This window comes from Macaca mulatta, chromosome 15 (assembly GCF_049350105.2).
Source record: "Macaca mulatta isolate MMU2019108-1 chromosome 15, T2T-MMU8v2.0, whole genome shotgun sequence".
NCBI classification, from domain to species: Eukaryota; Metazoa; Chordata; class Mammalia; order Primates; family Cercopithecidae; genus Macaca; species Macaca mulatta.
The window spans coordinates 19,249,950-19,265,617 of record NC_133420.1 but is presented as its reverse complement, the minus strand read 5'-3'; the positions used below and the strand labels follow the sequence as shown (position 1 = coordinate 19,265,617).

General features: G+C 54.2%; 1 protein-coding gene and 1 long non-coding RNA gene across 13 annotated transcripts in view; both read left to right on the top strand.

Moving 5' to 3' along the window:
* Positions 1 to 15,668, top strand: part of CERCAM (cerebral endothelial cell adhesion molecule) — a 91,889-nt gene that overhangs the window by 65,373 nt on the left and 10,848 nt on the right. For 4 of the 12 annotated variants that reach the window (XM_077967721.1, XM_077967720.1, XM_077967723.1 and 1 more), the window contains 8 exons: positions 1,555 to 1,636; positions 6,787 to 6,906; positions 7,097 to 7,252; positions 7,794 to 7,883; positions 10,488 to 10,598; positions 10,768 to 10,885; positions 11,759 to 11,893; positions 12,032 to 12,236. In XM_077967721.1, the coding sequence (XP_077823847.1) occupies positions 10,525 to 10,598; positions 10,768 to 10,885; positions 11,759 to 11,893; positions 12,032 to 12,236 (532 nt within the window). In that variant the 5' untranslated portion in view covers positions 1,555 to 1,636; positions 6,787 to 6,906; positions 7,097 to 7,252; positions 7,794 to 7,883; positions 10,488 to 10,524. Of the gene's footprint in view, positions 1 to 1,554; positions 1,637 to 6,786; positions 6,907 to 7,096; positions 7,253 to 7,793; positions 7,884 to 8,447; positions 8,684 to 10,025; positions 10,599 to 10,767; positions 10,886 to 11,758; positions 11,894 to 12,031; positions 12,237 to 15,668 lie in introns of those variants that run through there. The other 8 variants (XM_077967717.1, XM_077967718.1, XM_077967719.1 and 5 more) reach the window with 4 other exon arrangements.
* LOC144335077 (uncharacterized) lies at positions 9,186 to 9,975 on the top strand. Its single transcript, XR_013405517.1, has 3 exons — positions 9,186 to 9,289; positions 9,633 to 9,761; positions 9,863 to 9,975. It is a non-coding gene; the product is annotated as an uncharacterized LOC144335077 (long non-coding RNA).

Below are 15,668 nucleotides of genomic sequence, written 5' to 3'. Positions count from 1 at the left end.
TTTTTTTTTTTTTTTTTTTTTTTTTGAGACGGAGTCTTGCTCTGTCACCCAGGCTGGAGTGCAGTGGCCGGATCTCAGCTCATTGCAAGCTCCTCCTCTCGGTTTCACACCATTCTCCTGCCTCAGCCTCCCGAGTAGCTGGGACTACAGGCACCCGCCACTTCGCCTGGCTAGTTTTTTGTATTTTTTAGTAGAGACGGGGTTTCATCGTATTAGCCAGGATGGTCTCGATCTCCTGACCTCATGATCCGCCCGTCTCGGCCTCCCAAAGTGCTGGGATTACAGGCTTGAGCCACCGCGCCCGGCCCTGGGCTTTTTTTTTTTTTGAGATGGAGTCTTGCTCTGTAGCCCAGGCTGGAGTGCAGTGACGCGATCTCGGCTCACTGCAACCTCTGCCTCCTGGGTCCCGGTCCAAGAAATTCTCCTGCCTCAGCCTCCCGAGTAGCTGGGATTACAGGCACGCGTCATCATGCCCAGCTAATTTTTGTATTTTTAGTAGGGATTACATGCCTATAATCCCAGCACTTTGGGAGGCCGAGGTGGGTGGATCACGAGGTCAGGAGTTCAAGACCAGCCTGGCCAACATGGTGAAACCGCATCTCTACTAAAAATACAAAAATTAGCCGGGCACGGTGGCAGGCGCCTGTAATCGCAACTACTCTGGAGGCTGAGGCAGGAGAACTGCTTGAACCCGGGAGGCGGAGGTTGCAGTGAGCTGAGACCTCGCCATTGCACTCCAGCCTGGGTGACAGAGCGAGACTCCCTCTCAAACACAAAACCAAAACCAAAACCCTACCATAGTTTCAAGACACCGGGTGACCTGGCCGTTCCCACCTATTTGACCTCACCTCTTACCATATTTGCTCACCTTGCTCCAGTCACACTGGCCGTCTTGCATGTTCCCACCTCAGGGCCTTTGCTCTACCTGTTCCTTTATCCGGAACACTCTTCCCGCAGATCTCCCCTTGATTAGCTCTTCCTTATGTTCCAAAATGTCTTCCCTGACCCCTCTGTCTGAATGTTGCTCTACTCCCAACTACTCTCAGTTCTCTCTCCTTCCTTCCTTCCTTCCTTCCTTCCTTCCTTCCTTCTTTCCTTCCTTCCTTCCTTTCTTCCTTTCTTCCTTTCTCTCTTTCTCTCTTTCTCTCTTTCTTTCTTTTTGAGCCAGTGTCTGGCTCTGTTGCCCAGGCTGGAGTGCAGTGGCGCAATCTCAGGTCACTGCAACCTCTGCCTCCCGGGCTCAAGTGATTCTCCCACCTCAACCTCCTGAGTAGCTGAGACTACAGGCGTGCAGCACCATGCTCGGCTAATTTTTGTATTTTTTGTAGAGAGAGGGTTTCACTATGTTGGCCAGGCTGGTCTCAAACTCCTGAGCCCAAGCAATGTGCCTGCCCTGGCTTCCCAAAGTGCTGGGATTACAGGTGTGAGCCACTGCCTTCAGCCTACTCTCAGTTCTTGATCACGTGTTTCAATTTGTTCATGGCATTTACCATTCCTTGAAATTATCTCTTCATTGATTGTTTTGCTTGTTGCCTATCTGTCTCTCCTCACCAGAATGTAAGGAGCCTAGGAACAGAGACTGCGTCTGTTTTGTGCACTTCTGTATTCCCAGCCCCTTGCGTTGCATCTGCACATAGTAAGTACTCAGGAAATAGTTGCTGAATGAACAGGATCATATAGAATGACCTGTAGGATATGTCTCCCAGACATGGCATCAGGGAAATCTTTGCAGAGAGAGGAAGTTTGGGCTGAGACTATAGGACCCAGAGTGTAGAAGCTGTCCAGTAAAGACCAGTCCAGGCAGCGGGACCAAGGGAAAAAATAGAAAAGAATGTGGGAAGGTCCAAAAGCATGGAGTATTCTAGAAACTGTAAATTGTGCAATTTGGCTGGAGCATAAGGTTGGGTCTACAAAATAAGTAAATAAATAAATATTAGGCATGCACCTGTAGTCCCAGCTACTCAGGAGGCTGAGGCAGGAGGATGGCTTGAGTCCAGGAGTTCGAGGCTGCAGTGAGCAATGATCATGCTACTGTACTCCAGCCTGAGTGACAGAGTGAGACTCTATCTCAATAAAAAAAAAAAAAGGAGGGCTGCTGAGGCCAAGCACAGTGGCTCACACCTGTAATCCCAACACTGGGAGGCTAAGGCAGGAGGATCACTTGAGCCCAGGAGTTCAAGACCAGCCTAGGCTGGGTGCAGTGGCTCACACCTGTAATCCTAGCACTTTGGGAGGCTGAGGTAGATGAATTGCCTGAGCTTAGGAGTTCAAGACCAGCCTAGGCAACATGATGAAACCCCATCTCTACTAAAATACAACAACAATAACAAAAATTAGCTAGGCTTGGTGGCGTGCCTATAATCCCAGCTATTCGGGAGGCTGAGGCAGGAGAATCACCTCAAACTGGGAGGCAGAGGTTGCAGTGAGGGAAGATTGTGACACTGTACTCCAGCCTGGGTGACAGAGCGAAACTCTGTCTGGATAAAAAAAAAAAGACTAGCCCAGGCAACATAGTGACACCCCGTGGTGCATGCCTGTAGCCTCATGCAGTTCCAGCTATTCAGGAGGCTGATGTGGGAGGATCACTTGAGCCCAGGAGTTCACGCCTGCAGTGAGCTATGATTAGACTCCTGCACTCCAGCCTGGGCCACAGAAAGAGACCCTATCGCTAAAAAAAAGTAAAATAAAAGAAAGGGCTGCTGCATACAGAATGGTCTCCAGGGAGAGAGTCTGATGGTGGGAGGATGGGGTGGGGATGGGGGCTGGAAGATACAGTGGCCCAGGTTGAGGGACGCTGATACCCTGAGCCAGGCAAATGGGTGGTGCAGAAGGGAAGAGTTGGCCACCTGCAGGAGGTGCTAAGGAGGCAGCCTGACCAGGAGCGGTGATGGAGGGGACCGCCTCTTCATCAGCAACATCCGGGTCTCCATCCTGAGGGACTGGGTGGGCCGAAGTACTGTTCCCTAGAGAAGGGAGAGGGCGCAGAGTTGCATGGGACAGGGCGCAGAGTTGGAGAAAAGACTGGGGTGCCGTTTGGGACAGAAAGAGTTTGGGTCCAGGCGAGAAGCCGAGATGTCAGGTTTCCAAAAAGAGGGAGTGGGTGGCTGGGCACAGTGGCTCACACCTATAATCCCAGCACTTTGGGAGGCCAAGGCAAGCAGATCACTTGAGGTCAGGAAGTGGGGAATGCTGACTGGTCAGGTTGGAGATGGAATCATAGGAGGTGGAAGTTAGGTGTTCTTAATGTCTTCTGTTCCTGGGTGCGATGGTAGAACTGGTTGGGCCAGATTACCAGTCTGGGTGGTGTCAGCTGATCCATCGAGTGCAGGGTCTGCAAAATATCTCAAGCACTGACTTTAGGTTTTACAATAGTGATGTTACCCCAGGAGCAATTTGGGGAGGATCCAAAGGCTGCATGACCCTTAAATTGTAATTTCTAATCTTATAGCTAATTTGTTAGTCCTGCAAAGGCGGACTGGACCCTAGGCAAGAAGGGGGGTCTTTTTGGGAAAGGGCTGTTATAAATTTTGTTTCAAACCATGAACTGAATTGCTTCCCAAAGTTAGTTCAGCCTACGCCCAGGAGTGAACAAGGACAGCTTAAGGGTTAGAAACAAGATAGAGTCAGTTAGGTCTGATTTGTTTCACTGTCATAATTTCCTGAGTTACAATTTTGCAAAGGCGGTTTCACGGGGGCCGTTCTGTGGAGGAGGGGTGTGCCTCCTGAGGCTGGCTGAGGGAAGAGGTAGAAGGTTTGGAGGCTGGAAATGAGAGTTCCCAGCTAATGGCTTCTATTTTCTCCAAAAAGTAGTAGGGAGATTTCTGCTGGGGGAGAGGGGCGGTGGAATGAGGGATTGAGAAGACTGGAGGCTTTTTTTTTTTTTTTTTTTTTTTTTGAGACAGAGTCTCACTCTGTCACCCCGGCTGGAGTGCAGTGGCATGATCTCAGGTCACTGCAATGCCTGCCTCCTAGGTTCAACTGATTCTTCTGCCTCAGAATCCCAAGTGGCTGGGGTTACCGGCATGTGCCACTACACCTGGCTTATTTCTTTTTGTATTATTATTATTTTTTTTTTTTTTTGAGGTGGAGTTTCGCTCTTGTTGCCCAGGCTGGAATGCAATGGCATGATCTCGGCTCACTGCAACTTTCGCCCCCTGGGTCCAAGCGATTCTCCTGCCTCCGCATCCTGAGTAGCTGGTATTACAGACATGCACCACCATGCCCGGCTAATTTTGTGTTTTTAGTAGAGACGGGGTTTCTCCATGTTGGTCAGGCTGGTCTTGAGCTCCTGACCTCAGATGATCCACCCACCTCAGCCTCCCAAAGTGCTGGGATTACAGGCGTGAGCCACCGCACCTGGCCCCTTTTTTTGTATTTTTAATAGAGATAGGGTTTCACCGTGTTTCCTAGGCTGGTCTTGAACACCTGGCCTCGAGGCCGGGCGCGGTGGCTCACGCTTGTAATCCCAGCACTTTGGGAGGCCGAGGCGGGCAGATCACAAGGTCAGGAGATCGAGACCATCCTGGCTAACATGGTGAAACCCCGTCTCTACTGAAAATACAAAAAAATTAGCCGGGCGCGGTGGCGGGCGCCTGTAGTCCCAGCTACTCGGGAGGCTGAGGCAGGAGAATGGCATGATCCCGGGAGGCGAAGCTTGCAGTGAGCCGAGATAGTGCCCCACTGCACTCCAGCCAGGGGGACAGAGCAAGACTCCGTCTCAAAAAAAAAAAAAAAAAAAAAAGAACACCTGGCCTCAAGTGATCCGCCCATCTCGGCCTCCCAAAGTCCTGGGATTACAGGCATGAGCCACTGTGCCTCAATGACTGGAGGCATTTGAAATGCCCTGAGGGGAATGGGCAGGGGACACAGAGAAACAGGATTCTTGGGCTGGGTGAGAGCCCAACTGAGGGTAGAGACCCTGAGTTTGCAGTAGCCCCAACCTACCCCAAAACAAGATGGCTATTAGGGTTTCCAGGCAGGTGTGATGGGAAAACCTGGAGGCAAGAAAGTTAGTGACAGGCTGGACTACTGGGGAGTATGGGAGGACTGGGGGGAAGAGGAGGACTTGAGGCCAGGGAAGAATCTGGAAGCCCTCTGTCTTAGTCCATTTGGGCTGCTATAACAACATATCTTAGACTGCATAATGTATAAACAACAGAAATTTATCCGCTGGGCGCGGTGGCTCACACCTGTAATCCCAGCACTTTGGGAGGCTGAGGCGGCTGGATCACCTGAGGTCAGGAATTTGAGACCAGGCTGACCAACATAGTGAAAACCTATCTCTACTAAAAATACAAAAAATTAACCGGGCATGGTGGTGTGCGCCTGTAATCCCAGCTACTTGGGAGACTGAAGCAGGAAAATCGCTTGAACACCCCACACCCACGCCCCTCCCCCGCCAAAAAATAAAGGAAATTTATTGCTTGTAGTTCTAGGGGTTGGGAGGTCCAAGATCAAAGCGTCAGCAGATTTGCCTGTTCCTCATACATGTGGCCTTCTAGCTGTGTCTTCTTGTGGCAGAAGTTGTGGACAAGCTCCCCAGGCCTCTTTTTCTTTTTGAGACAGAGTCTTGCTCTGTCGACAGGCTGGAGTACAGTGGCATGATCTTGGCTCACTGCAACCTCTGCCTCCTGGGTTCAAAGGATTCTCCCAACTCAGCCTCCTGAGTAGCTGGGACTACAGGCGCGTGACATCACACCAAGCTAATTTTTGTATTTTTAGTAAAGATGGGGTTTCACCATGTTGCCCAGGATGGACTTGATCTCTTGACCTCATGATCCACCCGCCTCAGCCTCCCAAAGTGTTGGGATTACAGGCGTGAGCCACCGCGCCCGGCCCCCAGGCCTCTTTTATAAGGGCACTAGCCCCATTCATGTCGGGGAGCCCACCCAATCACATCCTAATCAACTCCCCCTTTTTTTTTTTTTTTTTTTTTTTTTTGAGACGGAGTCTCGCTCTGTTGCCCAGGCTGGAGTGCAGTGGCCGGATCTCAGCTCACTGCAAGCTCCGCCTCCCGGGTTCACGCCATTCTCCTGCCTCAGCCTCCCGAGTAGCTGGGACTACAGGCGCCCACCACCTCGCCCGGCTAGTTTTTTGTATTTCTTAATAGAGACGGGGTTTCACCGTGTTAGCCAGGATGGTTTCGATCTCCTGACCTCGTGATCCGCCCGTCTCGGCCTCCCAAAGTGCTGGGATTACAGGCTTGAGCCACCGCGCCCGGCCCTTTTTTTTTTTTTTGAGACAGAGTCTCGCTCTCGCTCTGTCACCCAGGCTGGATTGCAGTGGCACGATCTGGGCTCACTGCAAGCTCCACCTCCCAGGTTCACGCCATTCTCCTGCCTCAGCCTCCTGAGTAGCTGGGACTACAGGCGCCCGTCACCACCCTCGGCTAATTTTTTCTATTTTTTAGTAGAGACGGGGTTTCACCGTGTTAGCCAGGATGGTCTTGACCTCCTGACCTCGTGATCCGCCCGCCTTGGCCTCCCAAAGTGCTGGGATTACAGGCTTGAGCCACAGCGCCCGGCCGGCCCCGCCTCTTAATACCCTGACATTAACATTAGGTTTCAACATGTGAGTTTTGGGGGTCAGGGACATTCAGACCATAGCACCCTTGGACCAATAGGACAGACAGAGGCAGTGGAATGACTCTGGGGTGGGTGAAGTAGGGAACACTGCTTTGCTTTAAAAAGGGAATCCCTCTTCTGGGGCTGGGAGTGGCTTCCCACAGGGGACTGCCGTGCAAGGGAGGAGGAATCTGGCATCTCTCCAGGATGCTTCTCATTGCAGGGCCGCTGGCCTAGAAATGGCCTCAAATGGAAGCTGCGATCCGATCCTGGTGGAGGTTTTGGAGCTAGGCTAGAGATGAGGACTCCAGGGTTCAGTGTGCACTTGCTGCTCCTGCACTAGGTAAGTCCCTTCCTCTGTGGACCTCCAGCCCTCCCCTTCCAGTGGAGATAGTGTGCACAGCCCTAGCTCCCCTCCCTGAGCCTGGGAAAAGGCTGAAGGGAGACCCCGTGGTGTTCCTAGGAAAGGAGCCCTTCCCAGCGGTGGGAGGGTGAACGGGGACCCTCCCTCTCCTCCAGTCCTGTCTTCCCAGCCCCAGGGCGGAGCTCTTCCTGTGTGTCAGCCTCCACGTGGGAAAAGTTGCCAGTGCATTCATTCTCTCGAGGAATCCCTGCGAGCCCTCCCAGATGGGTGGTGTTATCAGCCTGATTTTACCGAGAGGCTGCTGAGGGAAAGTGACCTGTCTGAGGTTGGTGACAGACACCCAGTTTGATCCCATCTGTGGTACCGCCAGGCCTCTCCCTTTTCTGCTTCTCTCCCGAGAGGCTGGAGAGTCCTTTCCCTCCTAGCAGGGTCCTAAGGACCCCGCGGTGCTCCAGGGGAGCCAACATCCCCTCCTTGGGAGGGCGTGGTGTGCCCTAGTTCTACACTCAGACCAAGAGAGGGCTGTGAGGGCTGTGCCGTTTTTTTTTTTTTTTCCTTTTCTTTTTTTCTTTTTGAGATGGAGTCTGTCACCCAGGCTGGAGTGCAGTGGCGCGATCTCGGCTCACTGCAACCTCCGCCTCCCGGGTTCAAGTGATTCTCCTACCTCAGCCTCCCAAGTAGCTGGGAGTACAGGCACCCGCCACCATGCCCGGCTAATGTTTGTATTTTTAGTACAGATGGGTTTTCACCATGTTGGCCAGGCTGGTCTTGAACGGATCTCAGGTGATCCCGCCGCCTCGGCCTCCCAAAGTGCTAGGATTACAGGCTTGAGCTACCACGCCCGGCCTGACTGTGCTCTCTTAAAGGGCCGAAGCAATGCGAGTGCTAGCGACCGCCGCAAGGAGGTGACGCGCAGGGGACTTAAGGAGCGGACCGCCGCGGGAGGACGCGCCCAGGTCAGGGGAACTCCCTCTGCGACCCCCACACTGGGTCTCCGGCCCACGCGTGGCCCGTCTGGTCTGCGGAGCTGGCGCCGGGGCCGCCAGAGGGCGCCCGGGGCGGAGGAGGGGGCGGGAGCCGGGGAAGCCCGGGGAGGTGGTGGCAGAGCCGGCGCCGCCCCGCGGGGTCTGCGGCTCAGGTCTTAAGGGTCGGCTTTATGGGCCGGGAAATCCGGTTCCGGGGGTTCAAAGCCCAGGGGTTCCATGAGCCCCTACTGTTCTCGGATGCCTGGCCGGCTCCGAGGCACTCGTCCCAGCACCCCTCCCCCGTCCCTATCCTCCGGCCCCTCCCCCGTCGCCCCTCCGGGGTCCAGCCGGGCGGGGCGGCTCCAGGGTCGCGGCTGGCGCGGGTCCCCGGGCCCTGGCCCTCCGGTACCCCAGGCCAAGGACAGAAAACTTGAGCATCCCCGCGCAGGGGTGGGGAGGGGAATCCCACTCTGGGGGTGCACTGCCCCGCCCTCTCCGGGTCTGCCTCGGCCCCGCCTGGGCCCCAAGCCCCGCCCCCTCCCCTCGGCCGGCTGGAGAGCCCCGGGGGCCGCCGCAGCCGCCCAAGCGCCCGCCATGCGCGCTGCCCCCGCCGCGCCGCTGCTCCAGCTGCTGCTCCTGCTGGGGCTGTGGCTGGAGGCTGCGGGCGTTGCAGAGTCGCCGCTGCCCGCCGTGGTCCTTGCCATCCTGGCCCGCAATGCCGAACACTCGCTGCCCCACTACCTGGGCGCGCTGGAACGGCTGGACTACCCCCGGGCCAGGATGGCCCTCTGGTGAGAGACAAGGGCATTGGCACCCAGTGGGCACCTAACCCCCAGCCTCGCAGATGGCCCCCGCCCCCGGCGGCCCTGTCTGCTTGCTCCCTGCCCAGACACCACCTAGACAGGCCCCTCCCCTCACAGACGGCCCTGCCAGCCTGAGCCCCCAGACAGGACCCCGAGCCCCCTGCTGGGAGACCTCTGAGGCCACAGGCCGACGTGAGACACCCACCCCTCCTTCTGGTCCCCTACTCCTTCCTCTTGGGGCCTTCCCTGGGTGTAGGTTGGGCGCAGCCAGCCCTTTTCACCCCAGCCTTCAGGGCCCAGCTCAACCCCGGTGGGACCTGTGGTTGGCTGGATTTGAAGAGAAGCAGACAGGAACCTCTGAAGTCCCCTGGGGCCCAACGTGGCAGGGATCGGCCAGGCTGGAGGCTTCTGGGCACAGGTGGCGGGTGCCATCAGCACTGGGCTCCGGGCTGTGCAGGGGAGTCAGACCGGCTCCCTTTCCCTCTGGTAGAGGGGCAGGATCCTGTCAGCCAAGGGCAGTCCCCATTCCTGGAGCCTCTCCCCTCTGGCATCTCTGTGCCCACAGGGCACTGGGATCGGAGGCCACAACCCCAGGTCTGTAGACACCAGAACAGGGAGGAGTCCCTGGCTGAGGTTGGGGGTAAACTGAGAAAAATGACAAGCCACCCTTTACAATACACCCCAGTTGGGCTAGGGGGGTGGAGCCCTGGCCTGGGGAGGCCGCCCACAATGACCACAGTTTGGGAGTTTGTTAGTTCCCACCCCTGTAAGACTTGACACGTAGTCTTCATTTCTGGGGAATTGGCTTAAAGGGGCAGCATCACCCAAAACCTGGGCACTTGGCTAAAGCCCCCACCTCTGTTATGGGAGCCCCTTCCCCAGGAGAGGGGAGGGTGTGCTCCATGACAGCGGAGCTTGGGCCCGTCTGCATTCTCAGGGACTCGCAGAGCATGGTTTGATCCTTATTACAACCTGGGGGTGGAGGAAAGCAGCAGCTCTTCTGTCTAGTCCCCATTCAGAGAGGGACAGGGGCTGGCCTGTGGTCACACAGCCACAGGTCACACAGGTAGGTATCTGCCCACCTAACGAAGGTTACCAGGGAATGTGGCAGGTGGGATCCTTAAAGTCGAGGTACTTTTCATCTTTCAAAATGCATTCATTGGCCAGGCAACGTGGCTCACGCCTGTAATTTCAGCACTTTGGGAGGCTGAAGTGGGCAGATCACCTGAGGTGAGGAGTTCAAGACCAGCCTGGCCAACAAGGTGAAACCCCGTCTCTACTAAACACACAAAAATTAGCCGGGTATGGTGGCGCGTGCCTGTAATCCCAGGTACTTGGGAGGCTGAGGCAGGAGAATCACTTGAACCCAGGAGATGGAGGTTGCAGTGAGTCGAGATCACACCACTGCACTGCAGCCTGGGTGACAGAGCAAGATTATGTCTCAAAAAAAGAAAAAAATAATATATATATATACACACACACACACACACACATATATACTTTCGTCTTCTCTTCTCTTGGTCCATGACATAGGCAAGAAAGCTTAAGTTATAGAGGGAGGACATGAAGCCCAGAGAAAGATGGGACTTGCCTGAGGTCACACAGCAGGTCACAGAACTGTGATGGGGACCTGGCTGTGCTGCCTCCAGCCCCTCTGCTGTAACATGCCTACCCTTCACTGTTCCAAGGAGAGCCCGGCCTCAAAGGCGTTGGTGCTTCGGGGTCAAGGCTGCTTTGGGGTTCAATCCTTCTGTGGCTGTGCCCCCTCAGCCTTTTTTCTTCCCATCCCCAGGTGTGCCACGGACCACAATGTGGACAACACCACAGAGATGCTGCAGGAGTGGCTGGCAGCTGTGGGCGATGACTATGCCGCTGTGGTCTGGAGGCCCGAGGGGGAGCCCAGGTGGTGATCTGAGGGGAAGGGTACTGGGGAAGATGGAGAACAGCTGCAGTCCAGAGAGGAAAAGGGACAGCCCAGAGCCACAGCCTCCAAGCCAGGGCTCTGTCCACTGCCTTGCAGAGAGGGAGGGGCATGTACCCCATGGGAACATCTCACCTCTCTACCCCCTCAGGTTCTACCCAGATGAAGAGGGTCCCAAGCACTGGACCAAAGAAAGGCACCAGTTTCTGATGGAGCTGAAGCAGGAAGCCCTCACCTTTGCCAGGGACTGGGGGGCTGACTATATCCTGGTAAGGAAGTCTGGCTAGAATTGGGCTTCTGAAAGGTGGTAGTATCTGTCCCTGATAAAAATCTGGGTATAGGCTGGGCGCAGTGGCTCACGCCTATAATCTTAGCACTTTGGGAGGCCAAGGCAGGTGGATCACATGAGGTCAGGAGTTTGAGACCAGCCTGGCTAACATGGTGATACTCCATCTCTACTAAAAATACAATAATTAGCTGGGCATGGTGGCAGGTGCCTGTAATCCCAGCTACTCAGGAGACTGAGGCATGAGAATTGCATGAACCTGGGAGGCGGAGGTTGCACTGAGCTGAAATCACACCACTGCACCCCAGCCTGGGTGACAAGAGTGAAACTCAGTCTCAAAAAAAAAAAAAAAAAGAAAAATCTGGGTGTGACTGACCCACTGGAAGTCTGGGTCCTTCAGCAGGCTATCTGGGCCAGAGCCCAGACCAGATGTTCAGATTGGATCCCTATGTTAAAAGCTCAGACTAGGTACTAAGCCTGGACCCCTCAGATAGATCCCATTGTATATACTATATACTAAGCCTTGATTACTGGGCTGGAGCCCAGGGTATAAACCGAGCCTGGATCTCTGAACTAGAGCTCAGAGTAGGTGTTTGGATCCGTTTTCTAAGCCAGATCCCAGATAAAGGTCTTAGCTCAGCAACTGAGGTATAATCTCTGGACCGAATCCCTGAGTCAGTGCCCCAGACTAGAGCCATGGTCCAGAAAGGGATCTACTGAGTGAGTTAGACCTCTGTAAGAGTATTCCCATTGGATCCTAGGAGCCACGCTGGGTCTCTGGCAGGACCACTTAGTGAATTCTCTGGGGGGCTGCAGCCCTGGCAGGGCTGGAGCCTGTGACATCCCCTCCCCAAAGTTTGCAGACACAGACAACATTCTGACCAACAACCAGACTCTGCGGCTTCTCATGGGGCAGGGGCTTCCAGTGGTGGCCCCAATGCTGGACTCCCAGACCTACTACTCCAACTTCTGGTGTGGGATCACCCCCCAGGTGAGGCCAGGATGGGGGCCTTGGGTGGACTGAGGTCCTGGAAGGAGGGACGTGGAGAGCAGAGAGCCTGAAGGCCTTGGGGTCTGTGGGCAGGGGCAGGGGAGCCCTCTTACAGCCCAAAGCATCCCCTTTCCCCAGGGCTACTACCGCCGCACAGCCGAGTACTTCCCCACCAAGAACCGCCAGCGCCGGGGCTGCTTCCGCGTCCCCATGGTCCACTCCACCTTCCTGGTATCCCTGCGGGCTGAAGGGGCAGACCAGCTTGCCTTCTACCCCCCACATCCCAACTACACTTGGCCTTTCGATGACATCATTGTCTTCGCCTATGCCTGCCAGGCTGCTGGTGAGGACCAGCCCTCCTTGAACATTCCTTGGATGCCTCTGCGCCTTTGCACATGCTACTCTGGCTGCTTACCATGCCTTTCTCTACCCTGCATTTCATCCTGTTAACTCTTGAGTTACAGCTTTGGGTCATGAGTTTTCTTTTCTCTCTCTCTCTCTTTTTTTTTTGGTGTGATCTCGGCTCACTGCAAACTCTGCCTCCTGGGTACAAATGATTTCCTGCCTCAGCTTCCCGAGTTGCTGGGATTACAGGCACCCGCCACCACACCCAGCTAATTTTTGTGTTTTTAGTAGAGCTGGGGTTTCGCCATGTTGGCCAGGCTGGTCTCAAGCTCCTGAGCTCAGGTGATCTGGCCACCCCGGCCTCCCAAAGTGCTGGGATTACAGGTGTGAGCCACCACACTCAGCCAGTAGTTACTTTTTTTCTTTTTTTCTTCTTTTTTTTTTTTTGAGACGGAGTCTCACTCTGTCGCCCAGGCTGGAGTGCAGTGGTCGGATCTCAGCTCACTGAAAGCTCCGCCTCCCGAGTTCACGCCATTCTCCTGCCTCAGCCTCCCGAGTAGCTGGGACTACAGGCGCCCGCCACCTCGCCTGGCTAGTTTTTTGTATTTTTTTAGTAGAGACGGGGTTTCACCGTGTTAGCCAGGATAGTCTCGATCTCCTGACCTCGTGACCCACCCGTCTCAGCCTCCCAAAGTGCTGGGATTACAGGCTTGAGCCACCACGCCTGGCCTCCTTTTTTTTTAAGATGGAGTCCTGCTCTGTCGCCCAAGCTAGAGTGCAGTGGCGCGATCTCGGCTCACTGCAACCTCCACCTCCCAGGTTCAAGGTATTCTCCTGCCTCAGCCTCCTGAGTAGCTAGGACTACAGGTGTGTGCCACCATGCCTGGCTAATTTTTTTTATTTTTATTTTTAGTAAAGATGGGGGGTTTCTTTTCTTTCTTTTTTTTTTTTGAGACGGAGTCTCGCTCTGTCACCCATGCTGGAGTGCAGTGGCTGGATCTCAGCTCACTGCAAGCTCCGCCTCCCGGGTTCACGCCATTCTCCTGCCTCAGCCTCCCGAGTAGCTGGGACTACAGGCGCCCGCCACCTTGTCTGGCTAGTTTTTTGTATTTTTTAGTAGAGACGGGGTTTCACCGTGTTAGCCAGGATGGTCTTGACCTCCTGACCTCGTGATCCGCCCCCCTTGGCCTCCCAAAGTGCTGGGATTACAGGCTTGAGCCACTGCGCCTGACCACCATGTTAGCCAGGCTGGTCTCGAACTCCTGACCTTGTGATCCACCCGACTCGGCCTCCCAAAGTAGTGGGATTACAGACATGAGCCACCGTGCCCGGCTAGTAGTTACTTTTAAGATGAAAGTTACTAAAAAGAGTTTGGGTATGGCCAGGCAAGGTGACTCAGACCTTAATTTCAAAGTCTTGGGAAGCTGAGGCTACAGGGGAAATCACTTGAGCTCAGGAGTTCGAGACCAGCCTGGACAATATAGCAAGACCTCATCACTTTTCTGCCTTTTTTTTTTTTTTGAGATGGAGTTTTGCTCTTGTTGCCCAGGCTGGAGTGCAATGGCATGATCTTGGCTCACTGCAACCTCTGCCTTCTGGGTTCAAGCAATTCTCCTGCCTCAGCCTCCCAAGTAGCTGGGATTACAGGCATGCACCACCACGCCTGGGTAATTTTGTGTTTTCAGTAGAGACGGGGTTTCTCCGTGTTGGCCAGGCTGTTCTCGAACTCCCGAACTCAGGTGATCTGCCTGCCTCAGCCTCCCAAAGTGCTGGGATTACAGGCGTGGGCCACCGAGCCCAACCCAGCGTTTTTTTTTCGTTTTTTTTTTTTTTTTTTGAGATGGAGTCTTGCTCTATGGCCCAGGCTGGAGTGCAGTGGCACAATCTCAGCTCACTGCAGTGTTGACCTCCCCACCTCAGCTTCCCGAGTAGCTGGGACCACAGGTGCACACTACCATGCCTATCTAATTATTGTATTTTTCATAGAGATGGGGTTTTGCCGTGTTGCTCAGGCTGGTCTTGAACTCCTGGGCTCAGGTGATCTGCCCCCTCAGCTCCCAAAGTGCTACGATTACAGGTGTGAGCCACCACCCCTGGCTGCGAGACCCCATCTCTACAGGAAAATTTAAAAATTAACCTGGTGTGTTGGCCCACACCTGTAGTCCCAGCTTCTTGGGAGGCTGAGGCAGGAGGATCGCTTGAGCCCAGGAGGTTGAGACTGAAGTAAGCTGTGATCATGCCACTGTACTCCACCTTGGGCAACACAGGATGAGACCCTTCCTCAAAAAAAAAAAAAAAAAAAAGAGAAAGTGTTTGGGTGTGAATGGAATAAATCCAATCCTGGCTGGGTGCGGTGGCTCATGCCTGTAATCTCAGCACTTTGGGAGGCCAAAGCAGGTGGATCACGAGGTCAAGAGAGGGAGACCATCCTGGCTAACACGGTGAAACCCGGTCTCTATTAAAAATACAAAAAATGGCCGGGCGCGGTGGCTCAAGCCTGTAATCCCAGCACTTTGGGAGGCCGAGACGGGTGGATCACGAGGTCAGGAGATCGAGACCATCCTGGCTAACACGGTGAAACCCCGTCTCTACTAAAAAAAAATACAAAAAAATAGCCGGGCGAGGTGGTGGGCGCCTGTAGTCCCAGCTACTCGGGAGGCTGAGGCAGGAGAATGGCGTGAACCCGGGAGGCAGAGCTTGCAGTGAGCTGAGATCCGGCCACTGCACTCCAGCCTGGGCGACAGAGTGAGACTCCGTCTCAAAAAAAAAAAAAAAAAATACAAAAAATTTGCCGAGCATGGTGGTGGGTGCCTATAGTCCCAGCTACTTGGGAGGCTGAGGCAGGAGAACGGCATGAACGTGGGAGGCAGAGCTTACAGTGAGCCGAGATCGCGCCACTACACTCCAGCCTGGGTGACAGAGCGAGACTCCGTCTCAAAAAAAAAAAAAAAAAAATCCAGTCCTGTGGATGAGAGGGAGGAGTGGAGACACTCATGTTGGAGTGAAGCTCTTGAGAAGGCTGCAGAGAATGTGTAATTCTGACCTTGAAGACTATCTGGTGCACAGAGAAGAACTTTGCAGGTGGTCAGGGTAAATTAGAGGTGACGATTTAATTAAGTAATTAGTGGCAGCCGGTAAGGAGGGTGTTGTGATTCTTTGTTTTGTGCTGGAGAAATCTGCAGTGTGCAGACATGCAAGAAGAAATCTTATCAAGTGGAAAAAGTGAGTGAAGGTGAAACAATTGGAGGGGAAAACACAAGCGAAAACAAAAGCATTCTGTTATTTTTCATGTGCTATCCCTGCTTCAAGCGACAGCCCTTGTTAATTGGTCAATGATTTGAAGGAATTCAGTCTCTAACAGCCAGCTATTATATCCCTGCTCTGGGCCAAGCTCTGTGCTCGATGCTGGGAATAGGGTCAGCTTTCATTT